Genomic DNA, 21,209 nt, shown 5'->3' on the forward strand with positions numbered 1-21,209 from the left:
CTGGGCTGCAGGGCAGAAGCAGGAGGAGGAGGAAGTCTGGAGAACTGCCCAGCCTTGTGGGGCTGGTCTCAGGGTTTCTTAAACTGGTAAAACTGGGCTACTTCTTTCTCTCTTGCTTTTTTTTTTTTAGGGCCACATCCATGGCATATGGAGGTTCCCAGGCCAGGGGTCGAGTTGAAGCCACAGCTGCCGGCCTACACCAGAGCCACAGCAACGCGGGATCCTACACCACAGCTCACCGTGGTGCTGGAGCCTCAACCCACGGAGCGAGGCCAGGGATTGAACCTGCGAACTCAAGTATACTAGTCGGGTTCATTTCCGCTGAGCCTCGATGGGAACTCCCTGGGCTACTTCCTTTTTCGATGAATGCAAATCAGACCCAGATCTGAAATAAGGCTTAGTGGAGTTTTCTGTGGCTTGAGGCACTTGGGGTCGGCTACCTAGAAGGTCTCCTTGTTTGGCGCTGCAAGCTTGGCCAGGGCTGGTGTTCTTGTTGCTGTAAATTAGCCCCACTGGCTTAGAAGCTGACATTATTTGCTGTTTTGCTGACTCAGGTTCTGCCCTGTTTTGAACAGCTGGCTGGCCGATCCCTTATTTTTAGAGATGCCATGAGCGTGGATCACCCTTGTGCCCGCTCGTCCCCCTGCTCAGCCCTGTGCCCACACCCAGGGTCCTCCTCTGGGCTTCTCTGGAAGGTGTCAGGCCAGGGTGGGCAGGGACAGGAGGCGGCAGCAAGTGAGGAGGACAGGGGAGGCCCCGTGGGCAGAAGGCTCTGTCTTCACCACTGAGGGCATCCTGCTTGCCCGCTGAGGGGGCCCCACGCCCAGCCCCATGCCCTTCTCCTGAGGAGGCCCTGGGGCACACAGGCTGGTGCTGGCCAGGCACCACCTGCTGCTCCTCTGTCCCCAGCTGCGCTGTCACCCACCCTCCCTCCTCTGCCCACTGGGTCTCAGGGGGCCGCCCCTGTCGTGGGCTCTGGGGGGGTGATGGTTCTGGCTCTGGAGTCGTAGGGAGACGTCAGGGGAGGTTTGCTGGGTGCATCTGGGGAGGTTCCTCCCATCCTCTTGGAAGTTTCTGGACCGGGCTCCCTTCTCAGTCTGCTGCAGGTGCTCTGGCCCATGCTGAGAGCATGAGGAGACTCACTCAGCCCGAGGCTGAGCCCGTGTGCTCGGCGGAGCGCAGAGATGGCGGGAGCCGGGTCTTTGGTGGCACTGTCTCTGGATCAAGCAGCCTCAGGCCCGCCATCCCTCTGGACTCCCAGAGCCAACACCGCTCCATACTTGCAAAGCACCTGAGCTGCTGTTAACGTGCAGGTGGAAGCGCCCTTAACAGACGCCTTCCCAGACTCTCCAGGCCCCGGTTTCTCTCTGCCTGTCTCTGCGGGGAACACACACGGGGCCTGGGCGCCCTGCTGGTCCCTTCGCCAGCTCCAGTCCCCTGAGGGGACCGACTGTTCACTCCCTCACTCGAGGTTTCGTCCACCTAAAAGTCACTTACCGAGGACCACGCGCTCTTGGTCTTTTCAAAAACAAGAGAGAAAGTGTTTTCTCAAGTTGGTAAAGGGAAACCTTTTAAACCTACACAGCACACATCTGCGCTGACAGAGGCGACGGGAGCTCCAGCTCACTCACGGTCCTTCGGGCAACAAACACCTAGTCACCTGGGCGCTTGTGCATCCACCTTCTTCAGAGGCTGGTGTCCAGCCTCGAGCAGCCCTACCCCCATGCACGTGATGACGCTGCTTTGCGCCCTTCTTGTCCCCGAGCACGAGAGTCTGCGGGTCCGACTGCACCCGGGGTGACGTCCGCTGTGCCGTCAAACCGTGAAAACTCTACTTGTGTCACCGCACCTGCAGGCGGGGCGTCGGCCTGGCACAGGTGCCTGACGTCTTTTTCCCCAGGCTGACAATGAAGTTCCATGATAGGTTTGAGCCTCTGTTTCCTGTGCTAAGTCTCCTCCTGTTCTCTGGGACACGCTATGGGTCCTGCTGCCTCAGGGCTGGGAAGCGAAGGGACGACGGGACAAAAAGTGTGGGTCCCCAGGGCTGAGCGGGGACTCTGACCTGCCGCCTGGGACTCGGGGTGTGCAGAGGGTCCTTTCTCAGGAGCAAGGTGCCCTGAGCGGGGCTCCAGCCCCACTCACATCTCTCTCCGGCCTCCGTCCTCCCCTCCCACGCCTCGGCCTCTCGCTCTCCCCTGTGACCAGCAGTGAAGACGTGTGTGACACTGGCAAGGGTGACCACAGGGCCGGGAGGCCGAGAGGACCGCCCCCTCATGGTCTCTGCAACCTGGTTTCGACAGCGAAACAGACAAGTCACCCGGCTGAGCAAAAACCGGTATCCAAGCCTTGGGAAGAACAGGCCTAGCAGAAACCGACTTTGGAATTGCCCAGAGGATTCTGTAAGCACGAGCAAATCACAGGCAGCAGGTGCATGATGAGAAGCACGCATCTGGAGAGGACCTGGCACAGCCCAGGCAGGACATGCCCCCTCCTGATCGGAGCCCTGCCCCCCCCGCGCTCCCCCCCCCCGCTGCCCAGGGTGCTCACCGCACAGCCTCCACCTGGTCCTTCTCCTCCAGCAAGCCCAGCCTCCGTCTGACTTCATGCAGGAGCTTGGTCCCTTGGAAGCCACTCCCCCGGCCGTCACACTTCACCACCACGGCTCCGTGGCTGCTCACCATCACCGTCTCCCAGGTCACCTCGAACTTCTCAGCCACGCTCTGGCTCCCCGGGGTGCCGTCCCTGGAGAGACAGGCGGGCCTTGGCAGAGGCTGCTCAGGGCAGCAGCTGGTCCAACACCCCAGGAGGGGCCGACGACCCCGGTCACTAGGTCCTATGATTCTTTCATGGGGCTGTCCCCGCCCCAGGAGGGGCCCACGACCCCGATCACCAGCTCCTATGATTCTGTCCTGGAGGCTGTCCCCGCCCCAGGAGGGGCCCACGACCCCGATCACCAGCTCCTATGATTCTGTCCTGGAGGCTGTCCCTACCCCAGGAGGGACCCCCTGACCCCCGGTTACCAGGTCCTATGATTCTGTCCTGGAAGCTGCCCCGCCCCAGGAGGAACCCCTGACCCCTGGTCACCAGATTCTATGATTCTGTCCTGGGGGCTGTCCCTACCCCAGGAGGGGTCCACGACCCCCGGTCACCAGGTCCTATGATTCTGTTCTGGGGGCTGTCCCCGCCCCAGGAGTCACTAGGTCCTATGATTCTCTCGAGGGGCCCTCCCTGGCCCGGTCACCAGGTCCTATGATTCTCTCAAGGGGCTGTCCCCCCCAGGAGGGGTCCCTGACCCCCAGCCGACCTGCCCAACTCCAGACCCCAGGCCCTGTTGCCTGGAGTGTGGTGGGAAACAGAGGGCTCCCAGAGCTGTGCCAAGCACAAGGGCTCTGGGAAGGTCGCTGTCCCCAAAGGGCATTTTCTTGGGGAGAGAAGCTTTGACAAGTTCTCTCCCCGGCCTGGGTTTGCCTTTCCATGTGGCCCGAAGGCTTCCCCTCCCTCCTGGGCTCCGTTTCCCAGGCTGTCTGTCTGGCCCCCATCACAGGAGTGACCAGCTCCACTTAGCAGCAGCCGCTGTGAAGGCGTTCTTGCCTTTCTGGTTTGAGGGGAAGCAGAGCCTGTTTGAGGTGGCCTTCCTATAAACATGCGGCTGGCTCCCCAGAGCCCATCAGCCTTCCCGCATCCCTGGGTCCCTGGGTCCCCTGACCAGCCACTGAAGCTGGGCCCATGGAATCCGATCTAAGACCTGCTTTCCGTGTCTCAAATCCCCAAGGTGAGTGGGGCGAGGAGACACAGGGCCTGCCTTCCTTCAACGTCCGAGGCACTGGTAGTTACAGAAAGAACACGCTAAATTGTTCTAAGTTTTCAGTTTGTGACGACATCATGCTTCTGCTTTCTCCCTCCCTAAGCGTTTGGTCCTATTTCACTCGGGTACTTACACCACCAGGAGCAGGGGGTAGTGGGCAGTGTCGGTGAAGGTTGCAGGCTTGAGGATCTGAACGGGCAAGTCTAGGCAGAAACAGAGCACAAGGCAGGATGAGCAGGCCAGGAAGGGAGGGGAGGGCAGGTGGGCACTGGCCCCGGTGTGCCTGCCTCGGGGAGCGCGCCCCTGGGGGCAGGAGACGGACCTCCGCAGACGGGGTGATGGGCTCACTGTGGACTTGGGCAAAGCGCTCAATCTCTTTGAGGCTTAGTTTTCTCCATCTGAAGCTTCAATGCAACCTTGCAAACAAGAGGTGTTGAAAAACAGAAAAGCCTGGACGACTGTAAGCGCTTGCTAAGGTAGGATTCTGGGCAGGGAGAAAAGAAGTCCCTAAGACAGCGTGGCACTGCTGCAACCTGCAATTACGTGGGGATGGATACTGGGGAGCTGTGGGGACAGGGAGAGGCGGAGATTGAGGGCGGGGTGGGGTGGTGAGGCGGGGGGCAGTGACCCAGAGGGAGAGGCTGGGAGCTGTGGGCACCCTCTCTGCAAAGCCAGGGGCTATGCTTGGTTTGTGTTTGGTTTGCAGGCTGAGCCGGGCAGGTCTGGCTGTCCTGAAGCAGCAGGAGGGAGCTGGTACAGGCTGGCTCCCAGGGCAAAGGACCTTCAGGTCTGGTCCTTAGCAACCGGGACCCAGCCAGCTTGGGGAGGGGTCCCTCATCACCCTTTTCTGTCCTTCCCCAGACAAACTTTCCTGCCCAAGTCAGAAACTGTTTATTGATGTTAACTACAGCCCAGATTAGCAATTAAATTGGAATTAGTGGCTTTTTCAGTACAATTACTATAGCTACACCCCAGGCGGGGGGCTAGCTTAGCAGCCTGCTCTGACCTGGGTCTTATTACTGATTCTGGCTGAATGTTAATGGCTTGCAAATTAGATCAATGGCCCAGGGACCCCAGCCTTTATCACTGAATTATCCATAAAACATGGTCTGGGCTGCTTTCTGCACTGATAAGCCCACGGGCAGACTCTGGCCACAAGCTGCTGGATACGTTCGGACAGCCTTCCTGCCTCCGACGGATGGCTTCCCTAAGGAAAGCCTTAGCCTCTGGTAGCATTAAATGAAAACCAAAGCATAATAAGATAAAAACAGGTCGGTCGGGCCACATCGTCCAGATTTTCTGGGACCCAAAGGGGCGATGAGCGGCCGCCCCCTCCCCCCACGCAGCGGCACCTGCTCCCTGTGCATCTTCATCCCATTCACCCACAAGGAGGAGTCACGTGGCCGTGGGGTGGGGGTGGGGGGTGGTCATTTGTTTCTAAGGGCTTTTCTCTGCATTTCTGGACGAGAGGATGGAAGGCACCCGTTCGTGTGCGGGGTTTGGGAAACGGCCCTGGGATGGCCGGTGTGCCGGGCGGAGGAGGGACCTGGGCTGAGAGGTGAGTCGGAATCTTGTAAAGGACGGATCTGGCCTCAACGGCAGTGACAGGAAGTAGAAGATGGAGAAAGCTCTGAGGGAGGGCTCAGAAAAACTGACTGATGGGCACAGAGGCGCAGGCGTGGGGGGCAGCGGGCAGGAGGCGGAAGTGTGACCCTGGGGGTTGGCGGGCCCCACGGAGCATGCGCCATGCAGGCTCCCACGCAGGAACCCCCATCTCTTCATTCCTCGGGCCCGCAATTATGGGGCTGCCTGAGGTCTGCAAACAAACACGAGGGGGTGGCAGACACCTGGAGGCTGCTTGCTGGGTCATCCCCCTCCCCTCCCCCTCCCCCCTCCCTCCCCCTTCCCCCCTCCACCATCAATCTAAACTCGACTTGTTTTCTTGCCCGTGGTTCTCCCCAGGCAAAGGAAAGCATGAAGGTACGCAGTTACTCTGGGGGCTCCCTCTCATGACCTTGGATCTGTCCTGAGTACCAGGGCCCCAGGCTCTGCAGGGCAGTTTGGACCAGTCGGGCCATGCCATCCACATGGGCAGCTGCTTTGTTCCTGTGGCGTTCCCCTTTCTTGGAGGAGGAAGTCTCCGCCCTGGGCTCTCTGTACCAGAAGGGTCTCTGCAGAAAGCAGCTCGGCAGGGCTGGGACTTGAGAGCCACAGGCTGTTCCTCAGCGGCACCCCCAGGAGAGGTCCCGGTGCCGCCTCCCTCCTGCGGGCCTCTCCAGCCCTCATTTTCTGCTCTGTGGATCCCCAGCCCTGACAGCGGCACCTGTGCATGTTCCAGTTTCCCTGTTACCCTCTTTATCTTTTTTTCTTTGAAGGGCCACATGTGTGGCACATGGAGGTTCCCGGGCTAGGGGTCGAATCAGAGCTGCAGCCGCCAGCCTATGCCACAGCCACAGCCACAGCCACTCAGGATCCGAGCCGCGTCTGTGACCTAGACCACAGCTCATGGCAATGCTGGATCCTTAACCCACTGAGCGAGGCCAGGGATCGAACCTGTGTCCTCATGGGTACTAAGCAGGTTCATTACCGCTGCACCACAGCGGGGACTCCCGGCTTTCCCTCTGAGAGGAGAGGAGGCGGCACTCACGGTAATCGTCAATCTCGATTTTCCTGTACTCCACTTTGGGCATCTGTCGGTCGTTTACAGCCTTCTGTACATGCTCGTTTGTCTCCAGGTCAAACATTTCTGAAAGGGAGAGAAAACGACGTGCTCAGGCTGAGCCACCACTTGCTGAAGCCGTGGGTTTCCACGGACCTCCTGCTGCTCCCTCCCGCATCCGGCCTGGAGCACAGGATGGCTGCTTCCGCGGCTCGAACCCAGAGCCGCAGGCATGGGACTATGACCGAGCTCGGGTTCCAGGATGAGGGGAGGGAGGTCTGGCTCAGATCAGGAGCTCGGGCAGCCGGCCGTGGGGTCTTGCACGGTGTCGGGGCCCTGCCCCCCCGCCCCCGAGATTCTCACTCCCAGCACGTGTCTCACACACGAATCGCTCTGGGTGTGTTTGGTCGGGAGACCGACCTCGTGCCTACAGGACGGTGCTTTTCCAAGGGTCACGGCCACAGGGACACTGAGGAAAGGAGAAGCTGAGAGGGACCTCTGTGATGTTTTCAGGGAGAGTGGATGGATTCGGATTTCCTGCCTTAGCCAGGGGGGTCTGGCCGTGGAGACCAAGGCTTGGACGGTCACTCGAGCTGACCGTGGCATCTGCGTGCAGCGGGCTGGGCTCCCTCCCTCCGAGTCAGAGAGGCGGCTCGACCCTGACCTTGGACACCCTGGACGTACTGGCTCCGTGTCCCTTAGGTTGTCATGAGTCACCCAGGCTCTTGCTGTGACCGTCTCCCCCCACCGCCCACTGCACTGGTCTCCTGCAGAAGCGGCCCCTCCCGCTCCTCCTTCCCCTGGCAGGTAAGAGGACCCGGGCTCTTCCTGCCTCTCATCCCATCCCAACCCCGCCTGGGACAGCTCGTGGTCCACTGGAAACGTCCTCTTCCAGGGGCTCTACCCTGGGCTCCACAAGTCACTGGGAACCATTCGAGAACATTTTAAAGAACAAACTGACCTCACAACCGTCCCCCATGACAACGGCCTTTAGGAGCCACAGGCACAGCTCAGGCGTCCGCTCCACGCGGGCCCTGAAGCTTTGTTGTCGCTCGTGGCCAGGGGGCCTCCAGCACTGAGTGTCTTATCTGTAAAGCCACCTGCTCTATCAACATACTCAGGGGTCCGGGGAGGCCCCTGAACAGGACCAGCCAACTTCCCCGGGGGCAGAGGCCAGGGAAAGTCCTCAGGGCTCGCGATGTGCAGATAAACAAAATGTTTCACAAGTCGCCGGGCACTATTTGGGCATTTGGCGTCAGTGAAAATGTGAGGGGAGACATGGTGAAGCTAATTTTCAAATAGGCAGAGCTTTAAAAAATTATACGTTGGCCGAGCAGCGCATAGCACGCAGGAGACTCTGTCCTCTGTAGAGAGCCGGAAGGGACAGCTGTGTCCCCGAGACAGGTGCACCGAGGTCCAGACAGATGTGACCTCAGGTCCGAGACCCAGAGACGCAGCCCAGGGACGGCACCCTCTCCTTGTGGTCACACACGCAAGCTGGGGAAGGGAGGCCCGACCCCAGTGGGGCAGGGCGTGCCCCACCGCCAGCCTGTGTTCAGAACACAGATGACCCTGGCTTCCCTGGGGTCCGAATGCCCTCAGCCCCTAAGCACAGGGTTCCAGGCACACACAGAGGAGACGGCAGCTGCTTAGGGTCCATTTCTCTCCACACGTACAGGGCAGGAAAATTAAGAGAGCCCCACAAGCTCGTGAAGAAAAGAGCATCTTCCAAGTTCTTGGCTGCCTCAGGGCCTTTGCACTTGCTGTGCTCTGCGTCTGGAGCTCTTGTCCCTGGCTCCTTCTCCTCCATCAAGCCAAACGTCACCTCCTCACAGAGACGCCCCGACCATCCATCTCAGGCACCCTCTCCAGGCACACTTAACCCCAGCTCTACGAGATGTGGCCATTCGCCTGGCTGTCCCCATCCCAGGGACAACGCACCCTAATTTCCAGGAACATGAATAGACCCGTTTGTGGGAATCTGGTTCATCCCCTGGAAATGAGGCCTCTTCCCCGCAGCCACGGCTGGTTTTGACTTAAGTCTTTCTGCCCTTCAAGGCCCCAGGAGGAAGGGGGCATGCGACGGTGGAGGATGCTGGCGGGGCGGAGGGCCTGCTGGGTGTTTCAGAAAGTCCGAAAGCTCTCAGAGGGTCCTGGCGTTCAGACCTCTTGGTGGTAAGAGCTGGAGCAGCTGGGGCCTGACTAGTAACCACTGCTTCCCGCATAAAGCAAAAACCGAAACAAAACCGCAGCCCGTTTTCATTAAACGACTGACTGGGTGTTGGGACACCCAGGGACGATTTCATGAATCCTGGGAACGGAGGAAATTCGCTGAGGTTCCCCAAACAAGTGCTTAGGGGAGGAGCTGGAGCATGGCCCCCACAGGGTCTCGGGTCCGCAATCTGGACCTCTCCGCCCGCCTGGAGATCAGCCTGGGGCGGGGGGACACAGGCCCGGGCCTCGGGGTGGGAGAAGGTGGGTCGGGCCGGAGAAACGGGAGCTCGCGAGCAGGAGGGATTCGTGGGAGCGGAGGATGGAAGTTTTCAGCAACAAGAAGGAGGATGAGTCCGGTGCTGTCAGAGAAGCAGCAGCAGCGCCTGCTTCTGGGGGGCCGGGCGGGGCTCCAGTGGGGCCGAGGCGACGACCACGTGTCCCCATGAATAGCCCGGAACCCCCTCTAAGGTCTGTTATCACCTTCTCTTCCCTTGGGAGCCTTGGGGTTGGTGTTTCTGACACCAGCAAACCTCAACGCTGATCCTGAGGGGGACGCTTCACGCGCAGGTTGATGTGCGCCCGGAGTGAGCAGGCACACACACAGGCTACTGGTACCCCGCTTCCCGGGCCGGAAGCCCCACTTGTTCCGATCGCACGGCCTCCGCAGAGTCTCTCTGTATGGAAATCCCACCTTCCCAGAAAGGCGCCAAAGCATCAGACTATTAAATTTCGTTAAATATTAGATTTCTCATTTCATGACTGCCCACACAGCTGGTTTTATCAGCAGAGAGCTGGCTGGCCCACCGGGGACTTCAGTTAAGCCACTTTATTTGTTCCCGTAATTGCATTCAAAGAGGGCAGGAGCTCGGCAGAGGAAACAGGAAAAGATTGACTTGCTCCCGGAGGTTCCTTTTTTTGACTCCAGGGCCGGGGGGACCCGCGGTCTGGAGCATACAATGGCCACTCCTTAATTAAATGTGAGCCCCCTCCCTCTAATATTTGGTGGAATTAGCTTTATCAGATCTGGACACCGTGAGCCTGTAGGAGCCGTGCCGGCTCACGAGGGCCGCCTCCAGCTGTGCCCCTGCGGCTGGGCCTGTTCCCAGAGCCTGTTGGTTCAGGCCACTGGTGGAATCGCCACTTGGATAAATTGGGGGACATCAGCGACCAGAATCCAATGGAAGCCAACGGGCAGTGGAGCTACAGGAGAGAAGAGCTGCTGGCCCCTTTCTCACATTTCTGCAGGAAGCAGGGACGCGAACCCTGCATGGAGGCTGTGGGTCCTGGCAGCGCTGCCCTGTCGCCTGGGTCCGCGCTGGCCTGGATCTGCTGAGGCCTCTCATGGTCCAGGCCCTTCGTGGCGTAGGTGGGACGGCTCTGCCTGAGCATTTGTCCCCACCGTGTCAGGACCCGTCCTCCCTGCTCATCCTGCCCCAGGCAGCGGGGCTCAGACGGGACCCGGGCCGGTGCCTTCCGGACAAGACCATGTCTGCCACCTCCCCACGTCTGGCTGTTGGAGTCCGAGTCTCAGGGCTGGGAGTCCTTGTCCTCTTTGCTGTGTCTGACTCTCCAGCCAGGTTCTCAGGAACTTGAAGGCTGGTGATGTAGGCATCTCAGCGCTGGTGCTGTGCCCGCAGGGGAGCGGCTTTAGGGATAAGAGCCTGTGTGTGCGGTGGGCCGATGCCGCCCCGCCCCACCAATTCTGTCCCCACTCAGGAAGGGGCAGTGGTGGGCTCGAAGCCATGGGACCTGCCAGCCATCCAGCCTCCAGGGGACACGGGGATCCCAGCAGGTGCCCCCAGGGGCAGAAGGGGCCATATGCTTCACTCACACTGCACTCAGCCGAGAGCTCGTCCCCAAGCCTGCTGTGTTCTGGCCTAGAATGAGCCGGCCGTAAACATGGTCACCACTGGTCCCTCCAGAAGGGCTGCCCGTATGGGGCCTGGGGATACAGAGGACTTTCCGTGCACACAGGCAACTGAGGGCTTGACCGAACCCGTCCCACAGTCGCTGGCACCTCCTGGCATCTCCCCGTCATCCCTCCTGTTTGCCAGGTGCCTGGCAGCACAGGGGACGGCCCCTAGGTGGCCCCTTGGAGGAGGATGGTAGGGGGCAGGGGCTCCCAGGCAGAGAGAACGAGTGAGAAAGGGGACAGGCACCAGGTAGCCGGTGTCTGGTATAATCTCAGAAAGGAACTGCTGTGATATTCCAATCGGCCGGGCGACGCAGAGAGCTGGCGGGCGAGGCCATTCGGGCACTGCAGGGAAGGTGCCTATCAGCGGCTGGGAATCTGGGCTCCATGCAGCTGCCGGGACGCCACGGGCGCTGCGGACACAGAAACGGCCCCGAACCCATCACCAGGCGCTCTGTCCCAAGTGGTGCCCACAGCCGTCTGACATCCGAGCTGTCTGCACACCCAGCTCACTCCCGCTTTCACGCTCACTTTAAAGCCGGCAACTATAAAGGGGATTGTGTTGGTTTTTCTCCCCAGCATCCAAGCTGTCAGCACACCCAGCGCCTAATGAGTGTACTTTGGCCCCAACCGTAATTACGCGCTTAAGGAAACTGCTTCTAAATAATTCAAAGTCACGTCTGACACCGCAGGCTCTGCTCGTAGACACGATTTTCTAAAAGGAAAGAAGTCAAATATCCCCAAGGTGGCTGTGGGGCCGGGGGCAGAGGAGCAGGAAGGACAAAGAATTCTGAAACAGTAATTTCAAATTTCCAGGCAGGGCTGGGACCCTTGGAATGGTCGCCGACTTCAGAACCGGATGCAAATCTTCCAGGGCTCGTCTGCCACCTGCCGAGTCGTGTTCCCACAGCTTCTGTTGTCTGTCACACAACGTGGGCTACACAGAGCTGGCAGTCACAGCTGTTCAGTCTGCCCAAAGGCCACCTCCCCAAGAGCCCTCTCCGCTGTGGGCCCTTCAGTGGGCCTCCCCCCTCCCCTTACTGTCCCCGATCCACGTGCAGGGAGCTGCCTTCCTGACTTGTGCCATGGCCGTGGGCCCTTCATGCCCGGCTCAAAGGCCATCAGGGACTGAGCGCCGCTTTGGGTTAAACTGGGCTGTTTCTGGAGTGGTGACCAGAGAGTGAGCTCCCCAGGTGGCAGAAGAGCCAAGGCCTGGGTTCTGGGGCCCCAGGTCTGCACCTGAGGCCCCAAGGTCAGGACCTTGTAGTGGGGGGGGGGTGTGTGTGTCACATGAACAGGGTCTGGCCTGGCTGTGGCCATGTGATTGCGGGCAAGTTGGGGTGAGGCTGGCCCCCCTTATTTTCCGTGGTGTCACTGTCTAGCACAAAGAACGGGGCCGAGGCTTGGGGTCCAGGGTGGGGTCTCCAGCTCACATCCTTACCTGCAGGTCACGTGGTCTCCGTGAGGCCACAACCTTAAGGCAGGTGTTCATGGACAGAACTAAAGAATTTAAACGCTCATCTCTGACCGGTGTGAGCTCGCTGGCGGTCGCCCTCTGCCTCATCTTGCTCTTTTTCTTTCCTCCATCCCCCAATCCTTCCTATTTATTTTTCCAAACCGCCCCTCACTGTCCCCTCTCATTGAGATTACTTGATACTGCACAGTCAGAATTCCAGAAGAAACAGTCTTGGGTCAGAATTCTCACCACGTGAATCTCAGTTTTCTCTCCTGGGGACGGAGCTGAGGCTGTCTGCAACCTTCCTCATGGGGTCAGGATGGGGGAGCAAGGCAGAGGTCAGGGGTCACCATGCTCTGGGGCCCCGGTGATCAGAACCCTTGGCGGTGGGGGTGAGGTTGGAGGTCAAGGCCTGGGGTCCGGCATCGGCTACACACAGCGAGTGGTGATCACGGGTTATTCCCAGATGGATGGAGCCCGCGGGGCACTCAGCTGAGGGCCACAACCAGGCGGCACCCGTGCACGCGGTTTTTACAGAAGGAAGCGGGAATCGGGGCTGAGGACAAGACACGTCCGGGAGCCTGTGCTGTGGGCAGATCCTGTGCCTCTCGGGTCCTTCCGTCTCCCGTCTTCACAGCAAAGCCGCCCGATCGGTCGTCTAATGTCATGTTTACTCTGAAATCCCTGATTTCCCAGAACAAAGCAGGGGTCCTTCTTCCCTGCAACGAGCCACGGCGTGAGGACGTCCCACAACGCCCAGTGTCGTCAACAGATAAATCACCTCTCAGCACATGTCCTGCCCATCATGCCAGAAAAGGCTACCTGGGGATTACATTTTTTCATTTGAATGATGAGCCAAAGTTCAATAACCTTTTGCTGATCCAAACTATGAAAGCCCTCTTTGGCTGTGCCCGTTTGGGATTGAAATATATTTCCTAGGAAATAAGATGTAGCGTCAGGTCAATGCTTTTTTTCCTTTTCTTTCTTTCTTTCTCTCTCTCTCTTTTTTTTTTGGCATTTTAGGGCTGCACCCACAGCATATGGAAGTTCCCAGGCTAGGGGTCGAATCAGAGCTTCAGCTGCTGGCCTCCTCCACAGCCACAGCAACACAGAATCTGAGCCGAATCTGTGACCTTCAGTGCAGCTCACGGCAACAATGGATCCCTAACCCACTGAGCAAGGCCAGGGATCAAACCCACGTCCTCATGGATGCTAGCCGGGTTCGTTACTGCTGCCACCACGGGAACTCCAAGTCTGTGTTCTTGCATCGGGGTCCACAGATAGAGCCTCAGAAGTCTTACTTTTCCCCTTTAAATAGCATCTGCTTGTTGCTCAAGTCTGGGAAACACGGTTACCAGACACCTGCAAGGTGAGTGAGTGCACCTGCCAGGTGTGCCCAGAGAAAGGCGGGACCCACCTGTAAGGGCCAGGGCAGCAGGTACAGGTCAGCCGTCCACGACAGATTTGAGACCAAGGAGCAGTGGAGCAGGAGTGTGAGGACACGGCGCCCAAAGAGGACAATTTGGGGTCAAGTGCAGACGGAGGGCAAGGTTTGGGTGAGACGGGTGGGGTGGAGGGCAGGGGAGGGCCCACAGCCTTCCTGCTGGGCAGGAAGGCAGCACCGGGCTCTCCGCTGCTGTGGACCCAACCGGCAGCACACCCTGCGTTTCCGCATTTGGGGCTGGATGCCACCACAGACAGACAACGGGAAACCCGCTCCTCTGGCATCACTTTGCTGACTTTCCAGAGACGTCTCAGACATCCAGCTCTGCTGCCCCCAGCAGTGTGGGGAAATGAGGACTCTTCCCAATCAGAGAAATAACAGAAGTCTCAATTCCCTCCCAAATCGGACCGGTTTCCTCGGGAGCCTTGGATCAAGGCCCATCTCTTCCTTCAGGCCTCCTGGGACCTTGTCTCTGGCTTAAAGACCTAGAACCCAAAGCACTGCTCAAACCAGGCTCTGAGGAATAGGTGAGCCTTTTACAGCTTCTCCTAGATGCTGCGTTTATTACTCCGGCTTCTGTCCTTCTTCTCTGTGTCTTTTACGTCCCGAGCGACCTAAACTCTTTAAGGACAGGATCGGGGCTCAAGCCCTCATGCGCCCCAAACCAGCCCCTCTCCACTCTCTTTGGACCCCTGGCCCTGCTAGTTCCGTGCTGGGCCCTGGCGTGCACAGCCACAGTCAGAGAGCCTTCCTCGGCGGGGCCACCCGCCTTCTCTGAACCTGTCTGGCATTGAGTACACCTGTCTGCACACCTGGTCCCTCCGGAGTGTGCCTCCAGGGCTCAGGACAAGGGACGATCTGACAAGCCAGCTCCGACCAAAGGAATCAACCCACAGTAGCTCAGAGCTACCCCCAGGTCCCTCCCTTCAGGGCCTGGCCTCCTAGACTCCGTCTCCGCTTTTCTTACTGTGAAGATCACGGCTAAAACTCAGGTGTCTCCAGCTTCTCTTGGCCCAGGCGGCCCACATGCGGGGGCTCTGGCTGACGGAGTGATGCATGTCACTTCTAAAAATCCCACACAGCTTTCCAGCTTTTCCCTTCCTGTCCACAGGGCCAGGAGCACAGCCACACTCCAGAAGAAGCTGGAAGCCCCAAGCGATGTTTTCAAATATCATCTCTTTAAATAAACCCACTTTATCCACTTTTGAATACTGTAACCCTTTTTTTTTTTTTTTTTTTGGCTGCACCTGCAGCATTTGGGAGTTCTCAAGCCATGGATCAAGCCCACAACACTACAGCAACAACACTGATTATTCAGCCTTAACCACCAGGCTACCAGGGACCTCCTGTAACTACTTTTTTCTTTTTATGGCTGTACCTGCAGCATATGGAGGTTCCCAGGCTAGGGGTTGAATCAGAACTACAGCTGCCAGCCTACACCACGGCCACAGCAATGAGGGATCGGAGCCGCGTCTGCAACCTACACCACAGCTCACGGCAACGCCAGATCCTTAACCCACTGAGTGAGGCCAGGGATCGAACCTGCGTCCTCACGGATGCTAGTCAGATTCATTTCCGCTGAGCCATGACGGGAACTCCTACAGTCAGATTCTTAACGGGAATTCCTGCAGTCAGATTCTTAACTCACTGTGCCACAGGGGGAACTCCTGTAAGCATTTTTTAACCAGCATCTAGATATGCTCCTTTTCAAAACTTCCCCCCTGATCCAGCTCTCCTTGGGCTTGAGATCCTGCCATCGAGACAGGGGCCAGCCACTTCCCAAGGGACTTACAGAGACTGCGGTGAGTCTGATTCTGTGTGAAGGCGGGATGGTGAGCAGGTCCTGCAGGGCAGGTGGCACGGGGGCTGTGGCACCGTGGGAAGGGGGGGGGGCATGGAAATAAAAGCTCAGGATTGCTTGGGGGCAGGGAAGAGAAAGGTTGAGAACAGGCGTTCCCTCTCCTCCCCAGCTCTGCCAGGGTCGGCCTGGGCCTGCACACCTCATTGCCAATGTTTCACATAAACACACAGGCGCTCACGTCGACTGCAACCCACGTGGGTCCTTGAGGGGCTCTGGAAAGTGTCATCCCCAAGCCATGACGATGCCCCCAGACCCACAGAGACAGATGAGCTCCAAGCGTCGTGGAGCCTCGGCCCCGGGTGGGGGGTGGATTTCGAAGAGGGAGGACGTGGGCAGGCGGGGCTCCAGGGCCCAGCGCTGGCCGCCTGGTCATGTGGCCGTGGGCTCTGCCCAGAGGGTCGGCTGGCACGCCCTGCAGGGGCTGTGGGACCTTCTGGTGGGTGGCCTGGCCCTTCACGCCTAATCGATACTGGCGATCGGTGAGGTCGGGGGTCCCTCCGAACTGCCAGGGCCCAACTCTGTCTCCAAACAGAAAGTGCGCCCGCATCGTCCCAAGAGCTGCTCTGCTTCCTCCCCACCCCCAGGCTGCAGGAACATTGAAGAAAAGACCCCAAAGCACTTACTTTTCCTGTCGGTCGTGTTGTGCACGGTCACCGTGGGGACCCCAGGACCTGCGTTGGGTAGAGAAACCAGAAGAGAAGACGGCTATTAGCTTAGCTGAGAACAAAAGAGAACCAAGCCCTCCTTCCAACTGCTCATCTGGGGACCCCAGGCGCCCAGCTCCGCGGAAGAGGCATCAGCCACGGCGGATGGCAGCGGCCGGGCCCCCGGTGGGAAAGCCGCATCTTCTACCTGTGAACCCGTGTCGGTGACGACAAACCCAATTAAACGGGTTTGGATGACTATAAAACATCATTTCACTAAGACTCCATCTGCTGAGACCCTGGCAACCTCATTTTGACCATCCAGACACACTCCATGTTGTGTTGAGGTCTGGTCAGTCGCTCCAGCCTCAGTCCTAGGTCACTTTCAAGGTGGCTCTGCGGCCCCTGGGGAGGAAGCCACGCCCTCTGCTGGTCTCCGGGTAGCACTGGGAAAAACATCCTCCGGTACCAGGATTGTTCCGCAAATGTTTTCCCTGATGACACAGCTCGCAGCTTCCAGCTCCGAGGCTGGACAGAAGCCACAGCTCTGGCCAGAGAAGGCAGCTAGCTGCTGATCAGGACCTGGGGCCAGGCAGCCGTCAGTGGAGTCTGTAGGTCGACTTTGTTAGTCTCTTTAGCAACAGGAAAGTCCAGGGAGCTCCCTTGCGGTTCAGCGGGTTAAGGATCTGGTGTTGCCACTGCTGTGGCTCTCGTTCCTGGTGTGGTATGGGTTTGGTCCATGTTGGAACTTCCACATGCCGAAGGGTGCAGCCCAAACAAAGGGGAGAGATCCAGAAAGAGAAAAAGGGCTTTCTAAATGATTTTTCATATATTTATTAAGTCTCTGCTCACACGCCTCCACCAACCATTCAATGGAAACGAACAGCCTCCGTGACCATCCAACCAGCTTCCACCCCCGACTCACAGGGCACTGCCACGTACTGTAACATTGGGACCTGATAATCCAAAATTTCAGTATGTTTGCTCACCGTCCCTTTCAGCTGCACTAGAATGTAAGTCCAGAATTCATACAAACAAATTCTGAAACGATGTCTTATTTATTTATTTTTTTGTCTTTTTCCTTTTCTAGGGCCGCTCCCGCGGCATATGGAGGTTCCCAGGCGAGGGGTCGAATCGGAGCTGTAGCCACCAGCCTACGCCAGAGCCACAGCAACGCAGGATCCGAGCCGCGTCTGCGACCTATGCCACAGCTCACGGCAACGCTGGATCCTTAACCCACTGAGCAAAGCCAGGGATCGAACCCGCAACCTCATGGTTCCTAGTCAGATTCATTAACCACTGAGCCAAGATGGGAACTCCTGAGACGATGTCTTATTTACTGCCATTATTTGCAGCATCTGGAAGAGTGTTCGGGGCTCGATCAGGTACTTGTGGGGTGAATGCTGACTGAATAACCACAGACCACAGCAGAAGGAGCAGGGAGAGCTGCCCCTTTGGGCCCCCGTGGACTTAGGGAGAGAGAGGAAGTGAAGGCAGGTGCGGGCCGGCAGGCAGAGCGAGATGGACCCTTGTGGGAGCTTGTGGCTCCAGTGCTGCTTTGTCTCTGCTTCAGGCTGGGGCCCTGGGTCACCAGCAACTCACAGCAGGTGGCTGCCTCCGCGCTGGAGGACATGTACTATTGGGAGCATTGCCAGGATCATCAGAACTTCCTGCCCCACCGCAGAGGGGACCTTCTAGTCCGGGGCCCAGAGAGGATGCGGCAGAAGAGCAATGGGGTCTGAGGAACCACGGAGAGGCAGGTGGGGCTGGTTCGGAGCAGAGCACCCCCACGCCCCGCTGGGCGGACGGACACTGTCTGGGGGCACATCCAGAGTCCAGAGGGTCTGAGGCTTTATCCCCGACCATGTGCCCCCGCCCCCCAGCCACAGATAAGACCGCCCACATGAAGGGCAGGTTAGCCAGTTACATTGGAATTTCAGAGACAATACACATTTTTAATGTAAATATGTCCCACACAGTATTGGGACTTACTACTAAAATTGTACGTGTTGTTTTACCAGAAATCCACTGTTATCAGGCGTCCTGTCTTGGTATTTGCCAAATCTGGCATGCCTGACCCAGGGACAGGGGAGGGGTGGCAGCAGGGAGACTTTGCCTGTAACCTAAAGGCACAGTGCTCACGGAACCCTGGCTGTAGGGTGAAAATGCTCAGAGAGACTAAGTTTTCTGGCCAGAAGATCCACTGGAAAATGGACCCACTGGGGGCTCGCGTGGAGGAACAGATCGGTTACTGAGAAATAACGAAGCTGTGTCTTTGCACGTTTCAGGGTGAGTGAATTTACAAACAGAGCGTAGCTTACCTTCTTATTAATAACGTAAACAATGATTACTCCTTCAGTGCCTACTATGTAAAAGCCACTCCGCCCATGTTTAATATGAATGATTTCTAATCCTCGCAGCAGCTCTGCAAAGCAGGTGCTTCCAACCGCATTTTGCAGATGAGACAAGGCAGGTTTGGGGAGCTTTATGCCTCATCCGTACAACAGGAAAGCTGCTGAGCCTGGATGATTCCCTTCTCATTTTCAAATTCATGAACTCGATTCCAAAAAATGCAAACACTAAAGAAAGGAACCAAGTGACAGGTAAAAGATCCCACTCACCTCCACTTTCCAAAAATAACTTAAATGTTTCTAAAATGGCCTAAAATGTTTCTCTGCATGTATGTCATCAGATTTACACAGAAGCGATTAAACATACAAATAAAAATATTTAAAAGGCTCATGGAAATATGCAGCTTTACCAACTCTTTTTTTTTTTCTTTTTAGGGTCACACCGGCAGCATACAGAGGTTTCGAGACCAGCGCCACACCGGATCTGAGTTGCGTTTGTGACCTACACTGAAGCTTGCAGCAATGCCAGGTCCTTAACCCACTGAGCGAGGCCAGGGATCGAACCCTCATCCTCATGGATACTAGTTGGGTTCTTAACCAGCTGAGCCATAACAGGAACTCCTATCACACCTTAAGGTTATACTATATTGGCTTACTTTAATAAAATAAAATAAAAACAAATACTGAGGGATAAATTAGGAGTTTGGGATTAACACACACCCACTACTGTATATAAAACAGATAACCAGCAAGGACCTGCTGGATACTCAGTATTTCATTACAACCTATAAGGGAAAGAGAACATATGTCTATACGTATGTGTAACTGAATCACTCCGTTGCACATCTGAAACCAAGACAACATTGCATATCAACAATATTTCAATTAAAAAACCCCCATGATTCACGGATGTGGGGTTGCCCGAATGTCCTTGTCCGTCTCTCATCTCCTTTCCACCTGCTCCCTTCCCAGAGGGAACTGGTATCTGGAAAGTAGTATTGAAAATAATTTCCCTGCACATTTAAAAGGTGTTTTGCCACATGGGGTGTCCTCCTAACAATACGTATGCTACATACAGTGTGATATAGCATATCTCAGGCCCACAGCATCTGTATGTTGTCTTAATACCTAGTCTGACAACAGCGAGAGGAAGAGGCCAAATGCACAGGAGGGCAATGCAATAATGTGGCACGTATGGTATCACATATATCATACTCCGTATACATGTATTTCCTATCACATGTAACGTACATTATATATTGTCCTATATTATGTGTGCATTGCATATTCCATATATGCTCTCCATGAGATGTTTCATATATACGTGGCATATATATTATTATAAATACACATCATGTGGCCGCTACTTCGGAGGACAACTGAGCATCAGCTATGAAAAACCAAGATCCCCGACACACAACCAGACAGTTCCGCTCCTGGACCACATCTCAGAGAGAGCCCTGCCCGTGGAAACAAGGAGCCACGTAGCAGATGGTACTGAACGGCAGCTACGTCTGAGCAACAACTGCTGGGCTTGCCACGAGCAGGGGAGAGGCTGACTTACATGCGGTTTCAGCCTCTTCCCCCACTGGAAGATCGCAGGGCACACGAGGTGGGTAGGTAGATGCCTCTGGACATGGACACGTATGAAAAATACCACATGGCCTGAAAACACTACATTGCAGAATGCTAAATACTGTAACATACCATGGCAGAAATAATGTTCGTACACAGGCTGTACCTCTTCATTTTAACAGATGTATAGTATTCCACTAGATGGGTATACCATAATTTATTTGGCCCATGCCCTTCTGATGGAAATTTAGGCTGTTTCCTTGTGTTTTTTTTCATTCCCATAAGCAGTGAAGCATAAATCCCTCTATCACACATTTTTTTTGTCTCTTTGCCTTTTCTAGGGCCGCTCCCACGGCATATGGAGGTTCCCAGGCTAGGGGTCCAATTGGAGCTGTAGGCACTGGCCTACACCAGAGCCACAGCAACGAGGGATCCGAGCCACGTCTGCAATCTACACCACAGCTCACGGCAACGCTGGATCCTTAACCCACTGAGCAAGGGCAGGGACCGAACCTCATGGTTCCTAGTCGGATTCGTTAACCACTGCGCCACGACGGGAACTATCACAGATTTTTGCACACAGGTAAGACTGTATCGGTTAAGCTTGTTCTCACAGTGCAATTGCTGTGTCACAGAGATTTTATAGTCAGTCTTCACTAAATAAGCTTGTGGTTTTGTGGTTTCCAACACAAAACCCCCAAACCTCAGTGCTTTTTTCTTTTAAGGGCTGCCTCTGTGTCATAGGGAGGTTCCCAGGCTAGGGATCAACAGCCACAGCAATGCCAGATCTGAGCCTCATCTGTAACCTACACCACAGCTTGCTCATGGCAACGTCGGACCCTTAACCCACTGAGTGAGGCCCGGGATCAAACCCACATTCTCATGGGTGCTAGTCAGATTCGCTTCCGCTGAGCCACGATGGGAACTCCCCAAACCTCAGTGCTTTCAAACAACACACGTTCGTTCCTTGTTAATGTTACGTCCTGGGAAGGGGTCAGCTGTGGCGGTGCTGGGATCTCCTGCAGGCGACGTGGGCTGGGACCCACGTGCATGCTGGGACCTGGGCTGAAAGGGCCTCCTTCATCTGGGATCAGAGGAAATGAAAAGGGGGCTCACAGAAACGCAGTGGCTCCAGAGATGTCCTGGGCTGAAGTTCATGTCCACTTGTGCCTTTGCCAGAGGAGCCAGAAAACCCCTCCAGAGGAGGTGCTGAGGGTCCCAGGATGGGGGCGTGGTCCCAGGAGGGCAGAGACACTGGATTCCAACCGCTAGTGTCTCTTCACCTTCC

At 56.7% G+C, this 21,209-nt stretch overlaps 1 protein-coding gene across 1 annotated transcript in view; it reads right to left on the reverse strand.

Annotated features, from left to right (window-relative positions):
• Positions 1 to 21,209, reverse strand: part of LOC125117667 (dipeptidyl aminopeptidase-like protein 6) — a 260,710-nt gene that overhangs the window by 13,733 nt on the left and 225,768 nt on the right. The window contains exons 13-16 of the mRNA XM_047763699.1: positions 15,975 to 16,022; positions 6,453 to 6,551; positions 3,939 to 4,008; positions 2,548 to 2,742 (exon numbers count right to left, since the gene is read on the reverse strand). Of these exons, the coding sequence (XP_047619655.1) occupies positions 2,548 to 2,742; positions 3,939 to 4,008; positions 6,453 to 6,551; positions 15,975 to 16,022 (412 nt within the window). The remainder of the gene's footprint in view (positions 1 to 2,547; positions 2,743 to 3,938; positions 4,009 to 6,452; positions 6,552 to 15,974; positions 16,023 to 21,209) is intronic.

This window comes from Phacochoerus africanus, chromosome 16, assembly GCF_016906955.1.
Source record: "Phacochoerus africanus isolate WHEZ1 chromosome 16, ROS_Pafr_v1, whole genome shotgun sequence".
NCBI classification, from domain to species: domain Eukaryota; kingdom Metazoa; phylum Chordata; class Mammalia; order Artiodactyla; family Suidae; genus Phacochoerus; species Phacochoerus africanus.